The sequence below is a fragment of the Mus pahari genome, chromosome 14 (genome assembly GCF_900095145.1).
Source record: "Mus pahari chromosome 14, PAHARI_EIJ_v1.1, whole genome shotgun sequence".
Classification (NCBI taxonomy): domain Eukaryota; kingdom Metazoa; phylum Chordata; class Mammalia; order Rodentia; family Muridae; genus Mus; species Mus pahari.
Genome location: NC_034603.1, coordinates 44534465 through 44554151, shown reverse-complemented (window position 1 = coordinate 44554151; position 19687 = coordinate 44534465). Strand labels below are relative to the sequence as shown.

Genomic DNA, 19687 nt, shown 5'->3' with positions numbered 1-19687 from the left:
GGCCAGCCTGGTCTACAGAGTGAGTTCCAGGACAGCCAGGGCTACACAGAGAAACCCTGTCTTGAAAAGCCAAAAAAAAAAAAAAAAAAAAAAAAGAAGAAGAAGAAGGATTTACTTTGTCTCATCTCCAAGGGGATGCAATGTATGACAGCAGCGAAGGCATGGTGTGGGAGAGTGAGGTATAGTCATGCTGTCTGCACTTAGGAAACAGAGAAAGGGAGGCGCTGGTGCTGCTCATTCTCAGCGTGCGGGTCTTCTCTCTTCAGTTAACATCCCTGGGAAACCCCCCACAGCCGTGCCCAAGGGATGACTACAACATGCTTCTAAACAGAGTCTAGTTAACAAGGGAGATTAGCTGCCATGAAGCCCCTCGTCACAGAGCTGTTTTCCTTGTCACCCAGAATCTACTGTTAACAGCCTCTAGATGCCACATGGCTCTGTGCAGCCCTGCTCACTAGCTGATAGGTGTACGTGATCTTGGTGTAGACTCTTCATAACTTTATTCCCTGCACCTAGAACAGTGCCTGCTGTGAATGAATTAACTTCCTAGTCTTAAATGACCTCATTCCAAATGATTTAAAATTTAATTTTAGGATGTCTTCTTGGATATTTCTACCTAACTGTTGTACACATGCCTCAGACTCAGACTTAGCCTGCTCTGAACCTCGGCTGTCATACCCCTCTGCCCGCTGTGCCAAGCATCTTCTGTCTGTAGTTGAGCTATCAGGCCTGCAGTCCTTTCTGGTTCTTTCCTCTCCCTGACTTCCCAGCGGTCATCGGATCCTGTCAGGATTTCCCTCTCCTCCTCCCCTCTCATCTCATCTCCACCACCCTTAGTACGTTTTACTTGAACCATTGTTAAAGGTGCCAAACCAGGCTGTGTATCTTCCTCATTCTCCTCTCTTGCTCTTTCTCATTTGCCGTTCCTCTTTTCTGGACCAGAAGACCTTCCAGTCCTGATGCTGCTTTCCTGTTCAGAACAGCAAAACACAGTCTTTTAATGCAACCTCCTCTATTCCCCAGCCTCTTTTATTTATTTATTTTGGGGGAGGGTGTTTCAAGACAGGGTTTCTCTGTGTAGTCCTGGCTGTCCTGGAACTCACTCTGTAGACCAGGCTGGCCTCAAACTCAGAAATCCGCCTGCTTCTGCCTCCCAAGTGCTGGGATTAAAGGCGTGTGCCACCACGCCCGGCTCCCAGCCTCTTTTAGACTCAGCTCCCTCACCAGGCTGACCTCTCAACAGATTCCCATGTGTTCATCCTGTAGCTTGCATCACTAATTACTGCTCAACCAGCATATGTTGGACCCTGCCCAGCACTTTTAAAATTCCATTTCCACTCTTCTGAATCCTCAAGACCCCTTTTCTGACTCAGAGTTACCCATCTTTCTTCATCTTTTTCAGTACCTTACTGGAAAAACTGCAGCAATAAAACACCTCCCAAGAAGCCTTTCTAGGTCTCCCCTTAATCCTAAAATCAAAACTTTGAGCATACGCCTATAACATCTCCATTGCTAGTTTTAAAAAATTATCTCAAAGTATACATAATACACAACCATTTTAATAATTGTAAGTATCCAGTTCATTGGCATTAATGTATTTACATTGTGTGTAGTCATCATGTCATTTGCATAATCATGCTTATATTTCTTTTTTAAATTTATTTATATCTCATGTGTATTGCATATATGTCTATGTGAGGGTGTTGCATTAAAGACAGTTGTGAACTGCTATGTGGGTGCTGGGATTTGAACCTGGGTCCTCTCAAGGAGCAGCCAGTGCTCTTAACCTCAGAGCCCTCTCTCCAGCCCTATATTCTTTTTATTGCTATAGCTGTTTGTCATCTCTTTATTGTAAACAAAGGCATGGCCTCTGCTAGGGATGCAACTGGACAGTAGTGTACTTGTCTCTACGTCTCCATGAGGTCCCAGGCTCGTCTCCCAGTGCCTCAACATAATTTAAAAAGAAAATAAATATGAAACTCAATGCTTTTATGCTAACCTTAAAAATAATTTTAATAACTTGTTTACAAGCATTTGGTTAGCATGGATAGACATACGTTTATCAAGCTAGTTTACTGTGTTGTCAGCAGCATATTTCTTGTGCCGTGGTACTGGCCTTTCCACGCTGTTGGTGAGCTCTGTTCTTTGATGGAGTTGTGAAGTGAGCTATGTGACACTGACTTCTCTGTAGACAGATCTCAGAGTGTTTCTCTCTCCCAAGTGTTGCCTTTCTTGTATAGTCAAACTACCAGGCATTCTTGAGCACCATGGTATCTGAGGATTCAAAGTCCTTTGTCATCCTAATGCTCACATTTTGCAAATAAAGAAATAAAGAGCATATTAATAATACCTAAAATTAAAACAAAACAAAACAATGCCCAAGAATCTCAGCCTGTAAAGGGAAGAAGAGCCATCACTCAAAGATCAAGGATACCTCTTAGTGCTAAGTCTATAAAAGGGAATGTGCATTCCTCTTCTGAGCGCTGAAGGATCTTGCATTTATCATTTAGATGTACCAAGTGTTAGAACTCTCAAAATGAACATTTGTATCTTGTGTTGCCGAGGGTAGAGCCGAAATCTTTGGGGACAGTTGAGAGAGGATGCCTGTTTGGCAAGGACAGGCAAGGACATCCTAGGAGGATTTTGATGAGTTCTAGGTATAATATAAACAAGCCCCCCCCCCCCACCAAAAACCTCAACAAACTTGAGCTTTGGGGTGTCTTTCAGGTATGGTGGAAATGACTAAAGTCAGGGCCCGTTTCACAGGCAAAAGGTGGTGGGAGGCTTCTGGTTCTCTGCATGTTTAGGTACCCACATTCTAGGAGCGAGGTGAGCTCATAGGGAAGATATGCCTCCCTCCACTCTTATTCATCCTCCTAAAAGAAGATGGGAGAAAATCAAGCAGCAGGAATGGTGAGGTAAAACCCTCCTGCAAGTGAATGTGTGGGCTGGTGTAGGTGTAACGTGGGAACGATGGTCAACTGTGGGCGCTAATCTTCCGGTTCTGTCCCCTTTATACACATTTCAAGAGTCCATTCTCTTATCGTTTCCTGAATGATGTAGCTGCGCCACCCTAGATGGAGTCTTTGTCTCTTGCCACCTTCTTGATAATGTGCACTGCTCAGTGCCAAAGCCTTTTGTGATCCTACATTGCTCACATTGCTCAAACTCGTTTTGGACCACTTCTCTTCCGTCAGTTAGTATAAAGCCACAGTGGGCATCTCCCTACTCCCCTAACTATCTATAGTAGTGCCTGCTCATTAGTACTCTTGTCCTGACCTCTCACATAATGTAAAATGGGCAAAATAGCAATAACTACCTTATACAACTTCTGGAAATACTACAAACATATAGAATAGTTAGAACTGGTCTGAAATTATAAGCAGCTAAAACTGTTATTAGTTGATTTAATCATACTTTTTATAGCTGCTCATCCTACCAGTTAAATGTATTTCTTATTTATATGTATGTATGTATGTACACACACACACACACACACACACACACACACACACACACACACACACTTCCCAGTGTGTATAAACCTTCCTTTTTAATTTATGTAATTGAAGAGCCTTCTTCAGTTTTACACAACTTAATGGAAACAAAATATATACATGGAAAAAATTTGATGATTTAATTTTGCCAGTCTTTGGGGGAGTGGAATTCTTTTCTTCTGTAAATAAACTTGTCTTCCTGTCACTCTGCAGGTGGTATGCAAGATTACAATTATGTATGGGCCAACTGTTTTGAGATCACATTAGAATTGTCTTGCTGCAAGTACCCACCTGCTTCTCAGCTTCGACAAGAATGGGAGAATAATCGTGAGTCTTTGATCACATTGATTGAAAAGGTAAAAGTTGCTGACGTAAAGGCCGGAATTTAGAAATAATGGATTAAATAAGGGAGAAATTTGAAGGCACATGAAGAACAATCCAAATAGCATGTTCTTTGTCTCGTGTGTTTTAAGGTTGTAGATGCTCTCTAGAAATTCTTAGTTTATGATCCACTAGAGTGCATCAAGCTCCACCTCTTCTACCCCAGCCCCAGTCCTACCTCCGTGCTCTGTGGGACCTCCTTTGACAATCTTAGAACACTTTTACAAATAGAAATAATTGGCCGAATTTTTAGTGGGGGGTTGTGGTATAGTTCAGTAGTAGGAGGAGTGTTTGGCATAAATGAAGCCCTGAGTTCAATTCCTGGCAACAAGAAAACTCTATAAATTTGTACTGTCATGTTGACAGGCCGTGTGTTCATATTGCTAGAGACCCTTTACCATTGTGTACGTGTATATCAATTTAGTGTAAATATCAGAAATGTTCATGCAGCTATTGACTGCACCAGAAATTATAGTGTGAAAAGGAAATTTGAAGCTTGACTTCAAAGAGAGGGAACTTCAAAAACTTTAGAGATTTTTATAATTTAAGTTTAAGAATTTAGTGCTGAGGCTAGAGAGATGACTCAGTCGTTAAAAGCAGGTTGTTCTTGCAGAGGACTCAGATCTGGTTCCTTGCACCAACATAGCAGCTCACAACTTACTGTAATTCCAGTGCCAGGTGTTCCAACATACTTTTCTGGCTTCTGTGGGGCACCAGACAGACATGTAATACACATACATGCAGGCAAACATTCACAGAATAAAAGTAAATCTTAAGAAAAAAAAAAGAGTTTAGTTCTTATCTATACTTTGTTTCAACTTCAAGGGATTAAAACCCACTCTGTTTGGTGAGCACGCACTCATTTAATCCCAGCACTGCAAAGGCAGACGCAGGGGATCTCTATGAGGTAGAGGCCAGCCTGGTTTCCATAAAGGGTTCCAGGACAGCCAGGGATACAGAGTGAGACCCTGTCACAAAAGAAAAAGAAAAATTTGAAACTCTTATAGTAGTCTTGCTGTTTAGAAACTCTAGCATCAAACTGATTGCCTCTGAGTTTTTATTTTTTCTTTTAGGTCCACATTGGAATTAAAGGATTTGTTAAAGATTCCGTGACAGGCTCTGGGTTAGCGAATGCAACCATCTCAGTGGCTGGTATTAATCATAATATCACAACTGGAAGATTTGGTGATTTCCACAGATTACTTGTTCCTGGAACTTACAATCTTACAGCGGTTTCAACTGGGTAAAAGTTTTAAACTAGATTCTTAATTACAGTGCCAAGCCTCTCTTTAGATGTAGGATTGTCTAAATGCTTCTCACTGAATGTGGTGGCTTCTGTTTTTTATGAGAAAGTACTATCACTGAAGTGTTTTGTCCTATAGTCCGTGTGAGGCATAATTGGAACACTGGGAGGAAGAAAGATTATAAAAGCTTTACAAAAGGTTCCGCTGTTGAAAGCATTGCCTCAGCTAGTTGAATCAGGTAGAAGCAGCCTAAGGCTCCACAGATAGAGTTGGAAGATCTGCCTTCTCAAGCCTTCCAATACATTAAAGCAGTGGGTTTTCATCTGTGCGAACCTTTCTGCACACTCATGTAATGAGGATTTTATTGATAACCTTTCATTCTGAGCATTGTAATGGGAGGAAAGGGAGATGCTAATCTGATAAGGTAAGGCAAAGATGGATAAGACATGCCCTGAATATCACACCAGCAGTTAGTTTGTCTGCCCCTTTGACTATCACAGCAGCAGTTAGCTTGTCTGCCCCTTTGAATATGACAGCAACATTTTTGGCAAAACTCTAGTGTGAGATACACAGGAAACTTTGTGAAAGAAATAACTCTTTAAAGACTTAATCCAAGATTTTCTCTAAAAAAACATTCTAAGATGGCTAAATTTATACAGTTAACTTAGCTTACATTTTGGGTTTTGACAGATCACTAACTGCAGGAGTATGAGAAAAGGTCATAGTGTTTCTATAATGTTAAAGCATCACGAGTCTTAATTTCAAATCACCTCCCTTTCCAATTTTTAAGGTATATGCCATTGACCATTAATAATATAATGGTAAAAGAAGGACCAGCCACAGAGATGGATTTCTCGCTTCAGCCAACTGTGATGTCAGTAATGCCTGGTTCAACTGAGGCTGTAACAACTCCTGGCACAGTTGCTGTTCCTAATATTCCTCCTGGAACACCATCCTCCCATCAGCCAATTCAGCCTAAAGACTTTCACCACCACCATTTTCCTGACATGGAAATCTTCTTGAGAAGATTTGCCAATGAATATCCTAATATCACTCGTCTTTATTCTCTGGGGAAATCCGTAGAGTCACGAGAACTGTATGTGATGGAGATATCTGATAACCCAGGTGTCCATGAACCAGGTAACTGCATGGCCTTTCACATGACCTCAGTAGTGCCTCTCAAAGCTAGTGTTGTATCAAATGTCATCTGTATGCTGTGTAACTTGCATTAAAAATACCTCGTCAAAAAAGAACGTAGAGCCAGTCTGTTTCCAGAAGAGAAAAATCGATTTGGTAATCCACATTTCCATGGTATTTAGTATGTTCATAGGTTGAATTCATTTAGCTGATTTCAGTTTGGCATGTGGATATACATATATGAGTATTACCAGTCTGCCTGTGTATCTACAAGATATGCAGACATATTTGCTTTGAGCCTGCTCAGACATATATACTGGTTAAAAAAAAAAACCTACAATTTGTTTATGAAGTTTTTTTGATATTGGGAAATACATGTTTACTTAATATTTTGGTTTGGAACTTTTATATATATATTAGGGGGAAAAGCAGAGTCCATTTTAACTGAAAAGGAAAAAGTCTTCTGTGTAATTACTTTGTTTCAGGTGAACCAGAATTTAAATATATTGGAAATATGCATGGAAATGAAGTGGTTGGAAGAGAGCTGCTATTGAATCTCATCGAATACCTCTGCAAGAACTTTGGAACAGACCCTGAAGTAACAGATTTGGTTCGCAGCACTAGAATTCACCTCATGCCATCCATGAATCCTGATGGGTATGAAAAGTCCCAGGAAGGTAAAGAAGAGCTGACTATTACAGCCTAATATGTTAGTTGTTGTATAATGTCATCATTTGGAGGAGAGATGATGTTGAACTTTTTTATTCTGCTGATTTATTAATGATTTTAGCCTTTATGTTCTTAGAAAATAGGGCAGACTTTCAATACATGATGAAGCATATATATATATATATATATATATATATATATATATATATATATATATAGTGTGTGTGTGTGTGTGTGTGTGTACTATATGTACACATATACATGTGTAGAAGACAGAGGTTGATGTTGAGTTCTTATTCAGTTGCTCTCCACCTTATTTTTTGAGAACCCGGAGTTTGATTCAGCTCGACTTGCTGTTCGGTGAACTCCAGGAATCTGCCCAACTCTGCCCCCTTGTGCTGGAGTTGCAGATGCACATTACAGTGCCTAGCTTTTTTTTTTTTTTTTTTAATTTCCTCCCTCCCCAGTGCCTAGCTTTTTACTGTCTGAACTTTTATGCTTGCATAGCACTTTACCAACTGAGCCATTTCTCCAGCCTTTCATTAAGATGTGGGCTCTTTGTTTGGTTTTGCATTTCTGTAGTGGTATTTGTCTTCTTCAGTGTTTCTAGAGGAACAGAACTGATAGAGAGTGTATGTATGTAAAACCATAAAAAGGGGTTCATCAGATTGATGTATATGCTTAGAATCCAGGTAGTTCAATAATGATGCCCTATATTGGACCATTTATACATGCAAAGAACATGGTAGCTGTTTAGAGCAAGAAATAGGAAGCCTGGAAACAGGGACTCAGCGGTGCTGTCCAAGGCTGGGCCCTGGCAGCTACCCGAGGTCACTGAGAGCAGTCCCCATTGAAGGTCTTGAAGATGCCGGAGCCTGACCATGACAGCAGCAGTGGTTGCACTTGCGGGCCGCCTCCTTCATGTAGTTTTGTTCTGTCTGGGTCCCTAGCCTATTAGAGGGTAGTACACATGTTCAGGACCAGCCTTTCTTTCCCTCTTCCTCCACCCCACCCACCCCCACCCTACCTCTTGTTTTCTGTTTTGTAACCCTGGCTGTCCTGGAACTTACTCTGTAGACCAGGCTGGCCTCGAACTCAGAGATCTGCCTGCTCTGCCTCCCGAGTGCTGAAATGAAAGGTGTGCTCTAAGAGAGATGGCTCAGCAGTTAAGAACACTGGCTGCTCCTATAGAGGACCCCGGTTCAATTCCCAGCACTCACATGGCAGCTCACAACTGTCTGTAACTCCAGTTCCAGGGGATCTGATGCCCTCACACAGACATAATTGCAGGCAAAACACCAATGCACTTAAAAATAAGTAAATCTGTTTTTAAAAAATGATCAATGTTTTTCCATCATACCATTCTATATGTAAAATACCTTAAAGGTATACTCCATAGAGTGCTTTACTAATCTTGTGGTGTCTCTATCCAATCAAGTTGACAAGTAAGACTAACCATCAACTTATTAAAAATAATAGAAGATTTTTTTTCATAAACTGTTTGATTTTAACCGTAGTTTTTATTAAACTACTATATGCATAACCTTATTTATCACTGGAAAATCAAATCAGCCAGTGGCTTCTGTACTCATCCCTATTCCATACCTGCTAAGTTATTGCTTTTTCTTTTTCCTGCCTCCCCTAGGCAAGCCCATCTCTCCTGAGGCAATGCTGAAAGGGCTGGGAGGACAGGTTTGCATAGGCCACCTTCTACAGAACCCTAGGAGAGTAAGAACCCATCTTTTCCCAACCCATGATTCTATAGGGAACTTTTAAATATTTTTTCCCTATAAAGGTTTGATAATTTTCATCTATATTAGACTGATAATGGGTAGATTAACAGGGAAAATTAAGTTATTTATATTCAGAAACATGAGAATCATATAGGTGTAAGTCTCAAAGAAGAACTAGTTGAAATTTATATACACCTAAGCTAGGGGTTTGGGTCTGGCTGGAGGAAGGTGGTTATGGGATATGGAAGGTTGAGGGAGAATGTTCACTGCCAGCACAGGTTGCTCTGTCATGCAGATAAAGTCTGTCAGCTGACAACTGTCTATAGTCACCTCTGTGCCTGGGGTCAGACCCCCAGTCTCTATTTAAGGGATGCCTTTCCAAGGCACAAAGTAGGGTATCAGGCAGAAAAGCCTTCTTTTTATAAAAGGACAGCTTTGCAGAGCTATTCCCGTCTCTGCAGTTAACTGTAGCCAACTTGAAATATGTCCAAGCAATCTGTTTACTCTCCCTCAGCTGCTCCTAGCAGTGATCCCTGTGAGTAGAACAGACATGACAGTGTGAACATCCACACACAGGATGGGGTGGCTCACACTGAGTGGACCCTGGGCGTCTCATTCACACAGGCTCAGGTTGATCCTTACTGTGTCCAGGTTCTTGCTCCTCACTGTTGCCAGCATCACAGATCCCTCCTGCCACCTCCAACCCTTCTGAAAGAGGGAGCCAAGTACCATGAGGGAGCCCTCCAGGGGACCCTTCCCTCACTTGCCATTCTTCTCTCTATTATGACAGTAATTACGCTCTCACTCATGTAAGAGTCTACACAGTTAAGCTTGAGTTGAACTTTTTTCCTCTATTGTGTTAAATACCCAACAGTGTTCTCTCTAACTTCACCTTTTTGTAATAATTTTAATGTCAGTATAGCACAGTTTTCTTTTTGCTGGTCTGCTTTCTCATGATGAAGCCCACCAACTTAAGGGTTGCTTATGCCATCATGTGTATGTTATAACACTTGAACAATGCCTTACTTAGTATCATTTATATAACTGGATTTGTTTCCTCTCAAAGGATAAATAGAGGACAGACTGTAGAGAGTGATGATTTTGCCACTTTGCTTTAAAGATCTGTAAGAGAGGTTGCTTTTTTAAAAATACACAGTGTACCAAAGTAAAGGGGGAGAGGGAGAGAGCTGTAATTCACTCAATGGGATTGGTAGCAGTGAAACTGAGGTGCTTGCATGTTAAGGTAGCTGACATTGTCTGTTATATTAAAACATAGTAAAAGCTACCTTAATCTTTTATCCGGCAGGAGATTCAATCAGTGTAGTTGGCAGAAACAACAGCAACAACTTTGACCTGAACCGGAATTTCCCAGACCAGTTTGTTCCAATCACAGATCCTACCCAACCAGAAACTATCGCTGTGATGAGCTGGGTGAAGGCCTACCCGTTTGTGCTGTCAGCCAATCTGCACGGGGGTACGTACAGCATGAGTTCATCTTGTTGAGAGCATTTGAAAGTCCTGCTGAAATTGTGTCTGCTTGTATAAGTCCCAGGCTTCCTTCAAGTGAGTCCTGTATCACCACCTCTGTGACAGAGAACAGTTAAAGCCGTCTCTTCCCTTTAGGCCAATTTCCTGGCCCTCCCCTCTCTTCCCCACTCATTCTTTCTTTCATTCCTTCTTTTTTCTTTCTTTTTTCCTTTTCAGTTGTTGTTCATTTAGATATGTCCTCACCAGGTCCCCAGGCAGGCCTAGAGCTCACTGTGCAGGCCACACTGGCCTTGCCTTGCAGGGATGGATCCTCCTCCTGCCTCGGTCTTCTTGGTGCTGGGACTACAGGCAAACAGTAGCAGGCCCTGCTTCCTCTCGTCTACCGCTGCACAGTTTTTTCTCCCGTGCCCTTTCTCCTTCTTCCCTTTTTCTTTCCTTTTAAATTTTAATGTTATTTATTATAACGCATGTAGTGTGTGTGTGCGTGTGTGTGTGTGTGTGTGTGTGTGTGTGTATACACATGCCATGGCATGTGTGTAGAGGTCAGAAGACATCTTGCAGAAGTCAGCTCTTTTTCCACTGGATTTCAGGATCTAATTCAGGTTTGTGGATTTACCCACAAGTACTTTTCTCCCACGAAATCATCTCTCCCTCTTCTTCTTCCCACTTCCTGTCTTCCTTTTTCTTGCTTTTCTCTTTTTCATATCACCCTTTTTGTAATAGTTTTTCAAGTGTTGCATCTTTATTTGTTATAGTGTTAACTAGGTACTGTATACTTTGTCATCATAAAGCTCAAACATATTCTCTCTTCCATTTGTGCTCTCGCCCCTGTACATCACACACACACACACACACACACACACACACAGAGAGAGAGAGAGAGAGAGAGAGAGAGAGAGAGAGAATTATTTAACTGCAGTATAATGACTTCATTCTTATTGAGGATTTGGGAATATATATTAAGAGAAACATCATAGGAATGTATTTGAGCCGGTAGGACCCCTGCCTAACATGCATGAAGCCCTGGAGTCCATGACCAGCATGCACTCCATAAGCCTGGCATGGTGGCGTATGCTTATAATCCCAGCACTCAGGAAAGAGAAGTAGGAGGATCAGGAGTTCAAGGTCATCCTCAGCTACATGGTAGTTCAAGGCAGCCTAGGATACAGGAGACCCTTTCTCAAAAGAGAGTCATGTGAATAAGAGTGCAAGTACCAGGCTGGAGAGATGGGCCAGCAGATAAGGACACATGCCAAGTTCCATCCTCTGAACCCACATAGTGGAAGGCAGAAATCTACTCCAGCAAATGGGCTTCTCACTTCCACACATGCATTTTGATGCAGGAGAAAGCATAATAAGCAGACAGACAGGTATGTGAAAACAGAATGACGATCAGGAAAATAAAGGACAAACATAACTCAAAGCTTCTCCCTGACACCCACCATTGCTACTTTTCTCTCCTGCAAAGCATGAGGTGAGTGATGGCCTCTTCACACTGGAAAGCATCCCTTTCTTCACTTTGAGTCACTTCACTGTTGGTACTTTCTTAGACCATAAGACTTTTATGAATTAGCATTATTAAGCAATATTAATATATATGATTTGAGCGGATAAACCAAACAGCAGACCACGCCAAGGTGATTCCACGTGAGAGGTTTATTAAGCAGAGATGGGGAGCGGTAAAGTGGGTAGAAGAGTAGAGAAGAGAGAAGGGGGGAAAAGAAGAAGAGAAGAGAGCGGGGGCGAAGAGAGGAGGAGAAGAGGAAGAGGAGGGGGTGATCTCCTAATTTATACGGAGAATGACATCACACCAATGAGGGTGGGGACTGAGACAGGTGAGTTGTGGGATTGAGGGTCGTTGTCCTGGCAACGCAGGTCTAGTGTCACATGGTTGGGCCAGGCCTTGGAGTGTCCTGGTGCTAACAAAGACATTTTTAGAATTGTTCTGTGCAGACCAGGATGGCTCTGCTACCCCTAAGTTGCTTAACCTGTTTTAGAGAACATGTAATTGGCCTTGCTTAACAAATTTCATGGCGCTTTCTTCTGCCTTACCTTTTCTGTTGCTGTGATAAAACACCTTGAAAAACACTACCTAAGGGAGAAGGGGTTTATCTTGGCCCACAGTTCTGGGAAGCAGAGAATGGTAAATGATTGAGCTCAGGTAGCTTCCTGGCAGTGGGGTCTAGGGAATAGTGTGTTATGCCCCAATTCCATGGGAAAACCCAGGAGAGCTCAGATCACAAACCTCCCCACAGCGTAGGTCCAGAGTGGGTCCCAAGCTCAGGTGTTTTAGCACTTAATATACAGCATAGTTAGAAATTCTTTGAATGCTTAGGTGGGGGGAGGGGGGAGGCGAGTGAGGTAAGTTATAACCCAGACCCGATACCATTTGGTAGGGCGGAATCACGAGGATCAGAGGGGGATTAAAGATAGTTTTTTGTGCAGGGCAGTGGTGGCACACGCCTTTAATCCCAGCACTTGGGAGGCAGAAGCAGGTGGATTTCTGAGTTCGAGGCCAGCCTGGTCTACAGAGTGAGTTCCAGGACAGTCAGGGCTGCACAGAGAAACCCTGTCTCGAAAAACCACACACACAAAAAATGAGATTGTCCTTTATGGGGCTCTCAGGAACTAGTTTTACAGCCGGCCATAACCGTCTGTGACCTCTGATGACCTCTTCTCTATGATTTAAGCGTGGCACCAGCTGCACCTGGTTATCTAGGAGAGCGCTGGCCTTGGCACCACTGAAGCTGAGGAGTTTTGTCCTTTGTCTTACTCGGGCTGGCATCCATGGCTCAAGGAGTCCTCTCAGAAGCCAGGGAGGTGGAGAGAACCCCCCGGGTTTGCTGCTAGGTGGGAGGGGGAGGCAAGGGTCGGGGAAAGCAGAGCTTCTGAGGGAAAATGCAGAGGCAAGCCGAAGAAGCCAGCCTCACCACACTTGCTGTGGGAGAGCCTAGAGGAAGGGGGACTTCCGCAGGCGAGGGCAGAAATAAGCCACCTGTGCCCCTCAGGTGCTGCCTCCTGTCAGTTAACATAATCTCCTGGGTGATTCCAGGGCCTGTCAGGGTCACAAACAGCACCTTCCAATTCTGACTGTACTGTGAAAGCCTTGTTTTGCATAACGGATCCATTTTGAAACAATGCCTTTTCCTGTTTTCCTTGCAGGTTCCCTGGTGGTTAACTACCCTTATGATGATAATGAGCAAGGAGTTGCCACATACAGCAAATCACCAGACGATGCTGTATTTCAGCAGATAGCACTTTCTTATTCCAAGGTACACTGGGAAGTTAATTCAGTAAACACTACCTTAAAGCACTCAGATGCTCTCATAGCTAAGATACCCTGGGCTCCTTGCTTTTTTCTCCCCGTTTCCCATCTCACTTCTGAACACTATAGCTCTGTTTCCATTAGCTCTTAAACCCAGTCATGTATTTTATCTGTGGTTTTTAACTCAGCACCTGGAACAGAAATGTCAGCTTATTTCATTTGATACATATTTAGTTTATAAGCCCAATAAAGTTGGCTAAAGCAGAATTGATGCATTAATTATTTTCTTTTTGCCATACAGCCACAACCTTACTTTACAAATAGTCCATGTAGCCAGTCTTTACTACGTTGTGGGTTCTTGTTTCTTCCACCCTTCTTCACCCTTTTTCTTCTACCTTTTCAAACCCTAACACTAGGTAGGAGACAAAAAAGGATAGAGGGGGGAGGGATGATGTCATCCCTAGACTACTGCCTGATTAGGAGGGTCAGGTTCCTTGGGACAAGTTTGATCTTTGTCATCAGGAAATCTAATTTCTTCTTGTTGTTTCATCTTTGCACACAACCATTTAACAAACAACAACCCATCCACCCCGCTCAGGGCCCTAGAATTTATATACGCACTAAAATGTCCCCAGAATTCCACACATCACACAATAGCAGAAACAATCACGGGCAAATCATAGTCAGCTGCTGCAGGTAACCTGAAGTAGCCACGCATCCCATACCTGGAATAAAAACATATTCATATAATATTTCTGGGTTATTGTTTTTTTTTTTTTTTAAAGAAACCAAAATTCCAAAAATTTCCCTACAAGTCTATGGTTGTTTTCTCTTTCAACATTTGAAAACAGGTCAGTCTGACTACCATGCCAACAAAGAGGACAAACCTACAGCCGTCTCAGTAGAGGAAAGGCAGTTGAATACCTGTAACAGAGACCATTAGGTCTGTTAAACCTATGTTTTACTCTCTGGCTCCCTGTGAATCCCTGCTTTGGGGAGGCAGAGGATCATGAGTTAGAGGACACCCTGGGTAAAGAGCAAGTTCCAAGTTAGTGTGGGCTATGAGACCTTGGCTAAAAGACAAAACAAAAATCACCAGTGATTCACTAAGACATTTGAAGTTTTATCGTAATGTAAAAAAGGATAAACGAGATTCTGTGTTTTCTAAACTTCCCATATAATGAGCACAGTCATTTTTCCAAATCAAAATAGTAAGACAGTGACTGGAGACGTTGCACAGATAGTAACAGGCATGGTGACCTGAGTTCTGATCCCTGCACCCTCATAGAAGTCTGGGCACAGAGGGGCTCTAACCCCAGCCAGGGGAAGGCAGATGGGAAGACTCCTGGAGCTCCCTGGCCAGCCGTAATGAATCCATGAGCTCCAAGATCGAAAAGATTTGGAGAGGACACTCTTCAATTTCTATCCATACACATTAGCGTGATGAATTACACTGACTTATTTTTAACCATACACACTCCCACCACATACACAAAGATGTGTCACAATTGTGTGTGTGTTTCCTGTGTGTGTGTGTGTAAAAATTTAAATAATTCTATGTAAAAAATTTCATGTTGGGACTTCAGTACCGAATATGATAGTTTCTAACACTGATCAACTGATTGGATGTGACCGGGCGGTGGTGGCGCACACCTTTAAGCCCAGCACTTGGGAGGCAGAGACAGGCGGATTTCTGAGTTCGAGGCCAGCTTGGTCTACAAAGTGAGTTCCAGGACAGCCAGGTCTATGCAGAGAAACCCTGTCTCAAAAAAACAAACAAACAAAACAAAAAACAAAAATCTAATTGGGTGTGCAGTCTTATTAGTTAGTCATAAAGATTATTACTGCAACTCTGTTCTCTAATACAGTCTTCTGTCATCTCACCTTCATACCCCTCTGCAAATGGACCTTGTGAGATTCATATTCAGAGTTTCTAATAAAAGAGTGCACCTGGTTTGGTTTGGTTTTGTTTCTTAAAATTTATTACCTTCTATTTGGGTATGGCATATCTGGGAGGACATGCATACAGTAGTAAGAACTTATTATACTATCTGTCAAAATCAAAATTGATCAGAGTTTTTACATATTCCCATCATACTCTGCACTCATTCACTATGACTTCACAATTCTTTACCTTCATTTATTTCCTTAGACTATTAAACTTTTTACATTTGTCTTTCTTCCTAGCATAGACTTACAGCCGTATGTTTTCAGTGGTATTCCTAAGGATCACACCCTCTGACATACCAAGTATCCCCAAATCTAGCCCTCAGTGGCACTGTCTTCATTTAGTTTCTGTAGCTATGATAAAGACTGACTGTAAGCAACTTTGGGAGGAAAAGATTTCCTTAGCTTTCATATCCTGGGTCACAGTCTCTTGAGGAAAGCCAAGAAAGGGACTCAAAGCCAGAGCTGATGCAGAAGCCATGGGCAAATGCTGCTTACTGGCTTGCTCTTTATAGCTTGCTCAACCTGCTTACACAAACCAGGATCACCTACCCAAGGGATGCCACCACCCATGGCAGCCTTATGTTGAGTTGACAAAACCAACCAGTCCAACCACCACCTTTGTTCATTACAGATATAACCCAGAGTAGTCACACATCTGCTACACTCAGCTTCTCCTCACTGACCATAGCCGAGCCCCCAGTCCTGTGGCCGGTGATTCACATTTTTAATTCCACTATATCCAGCCTTTTCTGGAGTCTTGTATCTGTCTTCTACTGCCCCTGGGAAAAATGATTATTAAAGTCCTCTGTCTTTGTTCACAGGCTTGCTTTTCTTGGCCAATAAGTAACTTACTAAAAGTAAAGACTTACATAAACTTTAATAAACACCCATAGTAAGTGTCTGTTCAGAGCTTGTTATTTTAAAGTTAAATGCCTAGTTCTCAAAATGAAGGACAATTTGTTATTTTTCTTATCATGCTTTTTTTTGTCCTTATTTTCTGTTGCCAAGGGGGCAGATGAAACTTTGAATGTCTTTCAGAGTTTAACATCTTCCAGAAACTTCTACCCCAGTCAAAAGTCATCTTTTCTCCTCTGGATTCTTATAGTGTTTATTTGTGCACCCTTGGAACTGTAAGTGTGCACATGTGCCAGACACCAGGATGGATACTGAAGACACCAAGACACAGATTGTTTCCACAAGTGTTGTCCTAAAAGAAATAAAACAGCTGGAGAAATGGGAACAAATAAGAATAAGGAAAACATGCCAGTATGCACTCTCTACCTTAATGTTGACTGGCTTGGTCTTGTGCAGACAACCACAGTTGCTATCACATCCAGCTCTTAATTTTAATTTTTTTCTTATAACTATGTGTGAGTGTATGTGAATGTATGATGAGGACTGTCAGCCCCATTCTCTGTCTGAGTGCTGGAAAGCTTAAGACAGCCAAGGGATAGTATCATCTTAGAAACACACAGCACAACCCCAGCACTCCTGGGGGGCTCTATGTGAATGTATATGTGACTCTGTGGGGTCAGTGTTGGGTTCCAGGGATCAAAACCCACACAGTCAAAATCCAAAAGACACAGAAAATTACACATCGAAAGTCTCACAACTTCCTATGACAGTGTTCTCCCACTTGAAACCCTTATATACCCTCTGGTAACCTTTGTAAATCTGTACCTGTACTAAATAAAACACTTTAAAAAAAAAGTAGATGCAAACAAATACTAGTAAGATTATTATTTTTTTCTTTTTCAGGAAAATTCACAGATGTTCCAAGGTAGACCTTGCAAGGACATGTATCTCAATGAGTATTTTCCTCATGGGATAACAAATGGAGCTAGTTGGTATAACGTCCCAGGTAAATAAAGATCAAGGCCTGACAACGTGGGTTTTTCACTCTCCTAGATGGTGCTGCTTGCTGATGATCTTTTTCTATTTTGAGAAAGAGCTATTTTTTTCCTAATGCCCAAGTGGTTTAAGACATTACAGCAACCTTTCTACTGTTCTGCACTTGGTGCTCTTTGAATTCTGCATAGACATATATTGCACTACAGTCTGACTGGTGTCTGTGTTACCTCCAAACCATTATAGGTCTTTCAAGTGCTAATGGGAAGAAGACTTTGTAGCACCTTGAGTGCTTTATGGAAATGCAGATCAAAGGCCCTTTCAGGAGTTTATTACTGTATTTCAGTCACTGCAGAGCCAAGATAATTTGTTGTTGAGCTGGGAATAATTCTTACCTAGTAGAGACTAAACTATTTAAAATATTCAGAGTAGTGATTTTAAGTCCTTGTCTTTAGGTGGTATGCAGGACTGGAACTATTTACAGACAAATTGCTTTGAAGTAACTATCGAACTAGGTTGTGTGAAATATCCATTTGAGAACGAACTGCCAAAGTACTGGGAGCAAAATCGAAGATCTCTAATCCAGTTCATGAAACAGGTAACTGAGTTTATTTGTCTAAATGAGGAAAAAAGTGAGTAAGCAAGGTAGCATTTGCTGTAGTGGTTGGTGGTCACTCTGCCTGGCTTTATGAAGGCTGACATAGATCAGCTACTTAGAAGCACTTGCCAGGGGATGGCTAGGAAGGATATCCCTCTGTTGTCGCGTGTGTGCATGTGCACACATGCAAGTGTATAATGCTTTTCTTTTATTTGGATATGCATAGTGGCTAACAGGTAAAGACGCTTCAGAAATGGTTAGCTAGAATAACCTAATATGTTATGTGATCACAGTTTTATCATTTTCTTAAGTGTGTATATACTAATATTAAAAATACTTTGTGTTGTATATTGGCATTTATAGAGAAGACATAAGACTGGTATAGTAAACACTCCTACTCTACACCAAGATTTAACAATTCTAACATTTTGCCGGGTTTGGTCTATTTATATGAAAAATTCACAGGTGCATGTTTTTTGTTTGTTTGTTTGTTTTGGTTCAGATGCTTGTTTTTGGCTAAACTATCTAGGTAGAAATTGGAAATATTGGGACATTTTGCCTTTAGATACCTGGACATCTGTTTACTTTTATTTATTTATTTATTTATTTATTCATTCATTCATTTATTTATTTATTTTAATTTTATGTGTATGGGTATTTTGTTTGTATATATCTGGTGTTTGTAGAAGCCAGAAGAGGGCATCAGATTCTCTGGAACTAGAATTACAGACAGTTGTTAGTTGTCATATGGTACTGGGATATGAACCCAGGTCCTCTGGAAGAATAATTAGTGGTTTTTTTTTTTGTTTTTTTTTTTTTTTTTTGGTTTTTCGAGACAGGGTTTCTCTTTGTAGCCTTGGCTGTCCTGGAACTCACGCTGTAGACCAGGCTGGCCTCGAACTCAGAAATCCGCCTGCCTCTGCCTCCCGAGTGCTCGGATTAAAGGCGTGCGCCACCACGCCCGGCATAATTAGTGTTTTTTAACTGCTGAGACATCTCTCTATCTTCTGGGCATCTATTTTCTAAAATAAAAAATATTCTATATATCATCTCTAAATGCTATTATCTCACCTAAGAAAATTATACCAATTCTCTAATATTTCATAATTCCCAGTCTATATTCAAATTTCTATATATCTTACATGTAATCATATAGGTACATTTATAAGCAGGATATAGTATATTTGATTTGTGTATATTTCCTTGTCCTTTTAAATATAGAATATTCTTCCTTTTAAAAATAATCCATTCAAAACAGCTCTGGTGTGTTTTCTTTTATGGCATCCTATACTGAAGTCGACCTAACATCCTAAAATTTAAAGTATTATTAGGTTTTTCACATGGCTTCTGCTTTCAGAGGCATTTAGAAGCAAATATATATTTTAATGAGCATTTACATTCAGCTTTACTGGGAACATCGAAGTTCTGGTAGCTCCTTTGTTTACATTATTAGCATTCTGTTAGTTTGGATACGAGTTCCCAAAGTAATTAGATGGGTTTTTTTTTTTTCCCCTTAAAATCTGGTATTTTTGTCCTTTATACAGGTTCATCAGGGTGTCAAAGGATTTGTCCTTGATGCCACAGATGGTAGGGGCATATTAAATGCCACCCTCAGTGTTGCTGAAATTAACCACCCAGTGACTACTTACAAAGCTGGAGATTACTGGCGCCTCTTGGTCCCAGGGACATATAAAATCACAGCATCTGCCCGCGGGTAAGTGATGAATGCTTTCAAATCGAAAGCTGGAGAATAAGACAAACGTGAGCTTACCTCTAGAAGGTTATTTCCAGAAAGTCCCTCAGAGCCTGCTAAGCAAAGCAGAGTTTAATGCAGGGAGGGTAAGAGCTAGTGTCACCAGTGAGTTCCTGCTGCCTAT

General features: G+C 41.4%; 1 protein-coding gene across 1 annotated transcript in view; it reads left to right on the top strand.

The window, feature by feature from the left end:
* Positions 1-19687, top strand: part of Cpd (carboxypeptidase D) — a 65736-nt gene that overhangs the window by 25371 nt on the left and 20678 nt on the right. Inside the window, exons 3-11 of the mRNA XM_021212166.2 lie at positions 3711-3853; positions 4952-5121; positions 5913-6262; positions 6745-6936; positions 9968-10135; positions 13312-13421; positions 17123-17225; positions 17668-17810; positions 19355-19524. Coding sequence (XP_021067825.1) covers positions 3711-3853; positions 4952-5121; positions 5913-6262; positions 6745-6936; positions 9968-10135; positions 13312-13421; positions 17123-17225; positions 17668-17810; positions 19355-19524 — 1549 coding nt within the window. The remainder of the gene's footprint in view (positions 1-3710; positions 3854-4951; positions 5122-5912; positions 6263-6744; positions 6937-9967; positions 10136-13311; positions 13422-17122; positions 17226-17667; positions 17811-19354; positions 19525-19687) is intronic.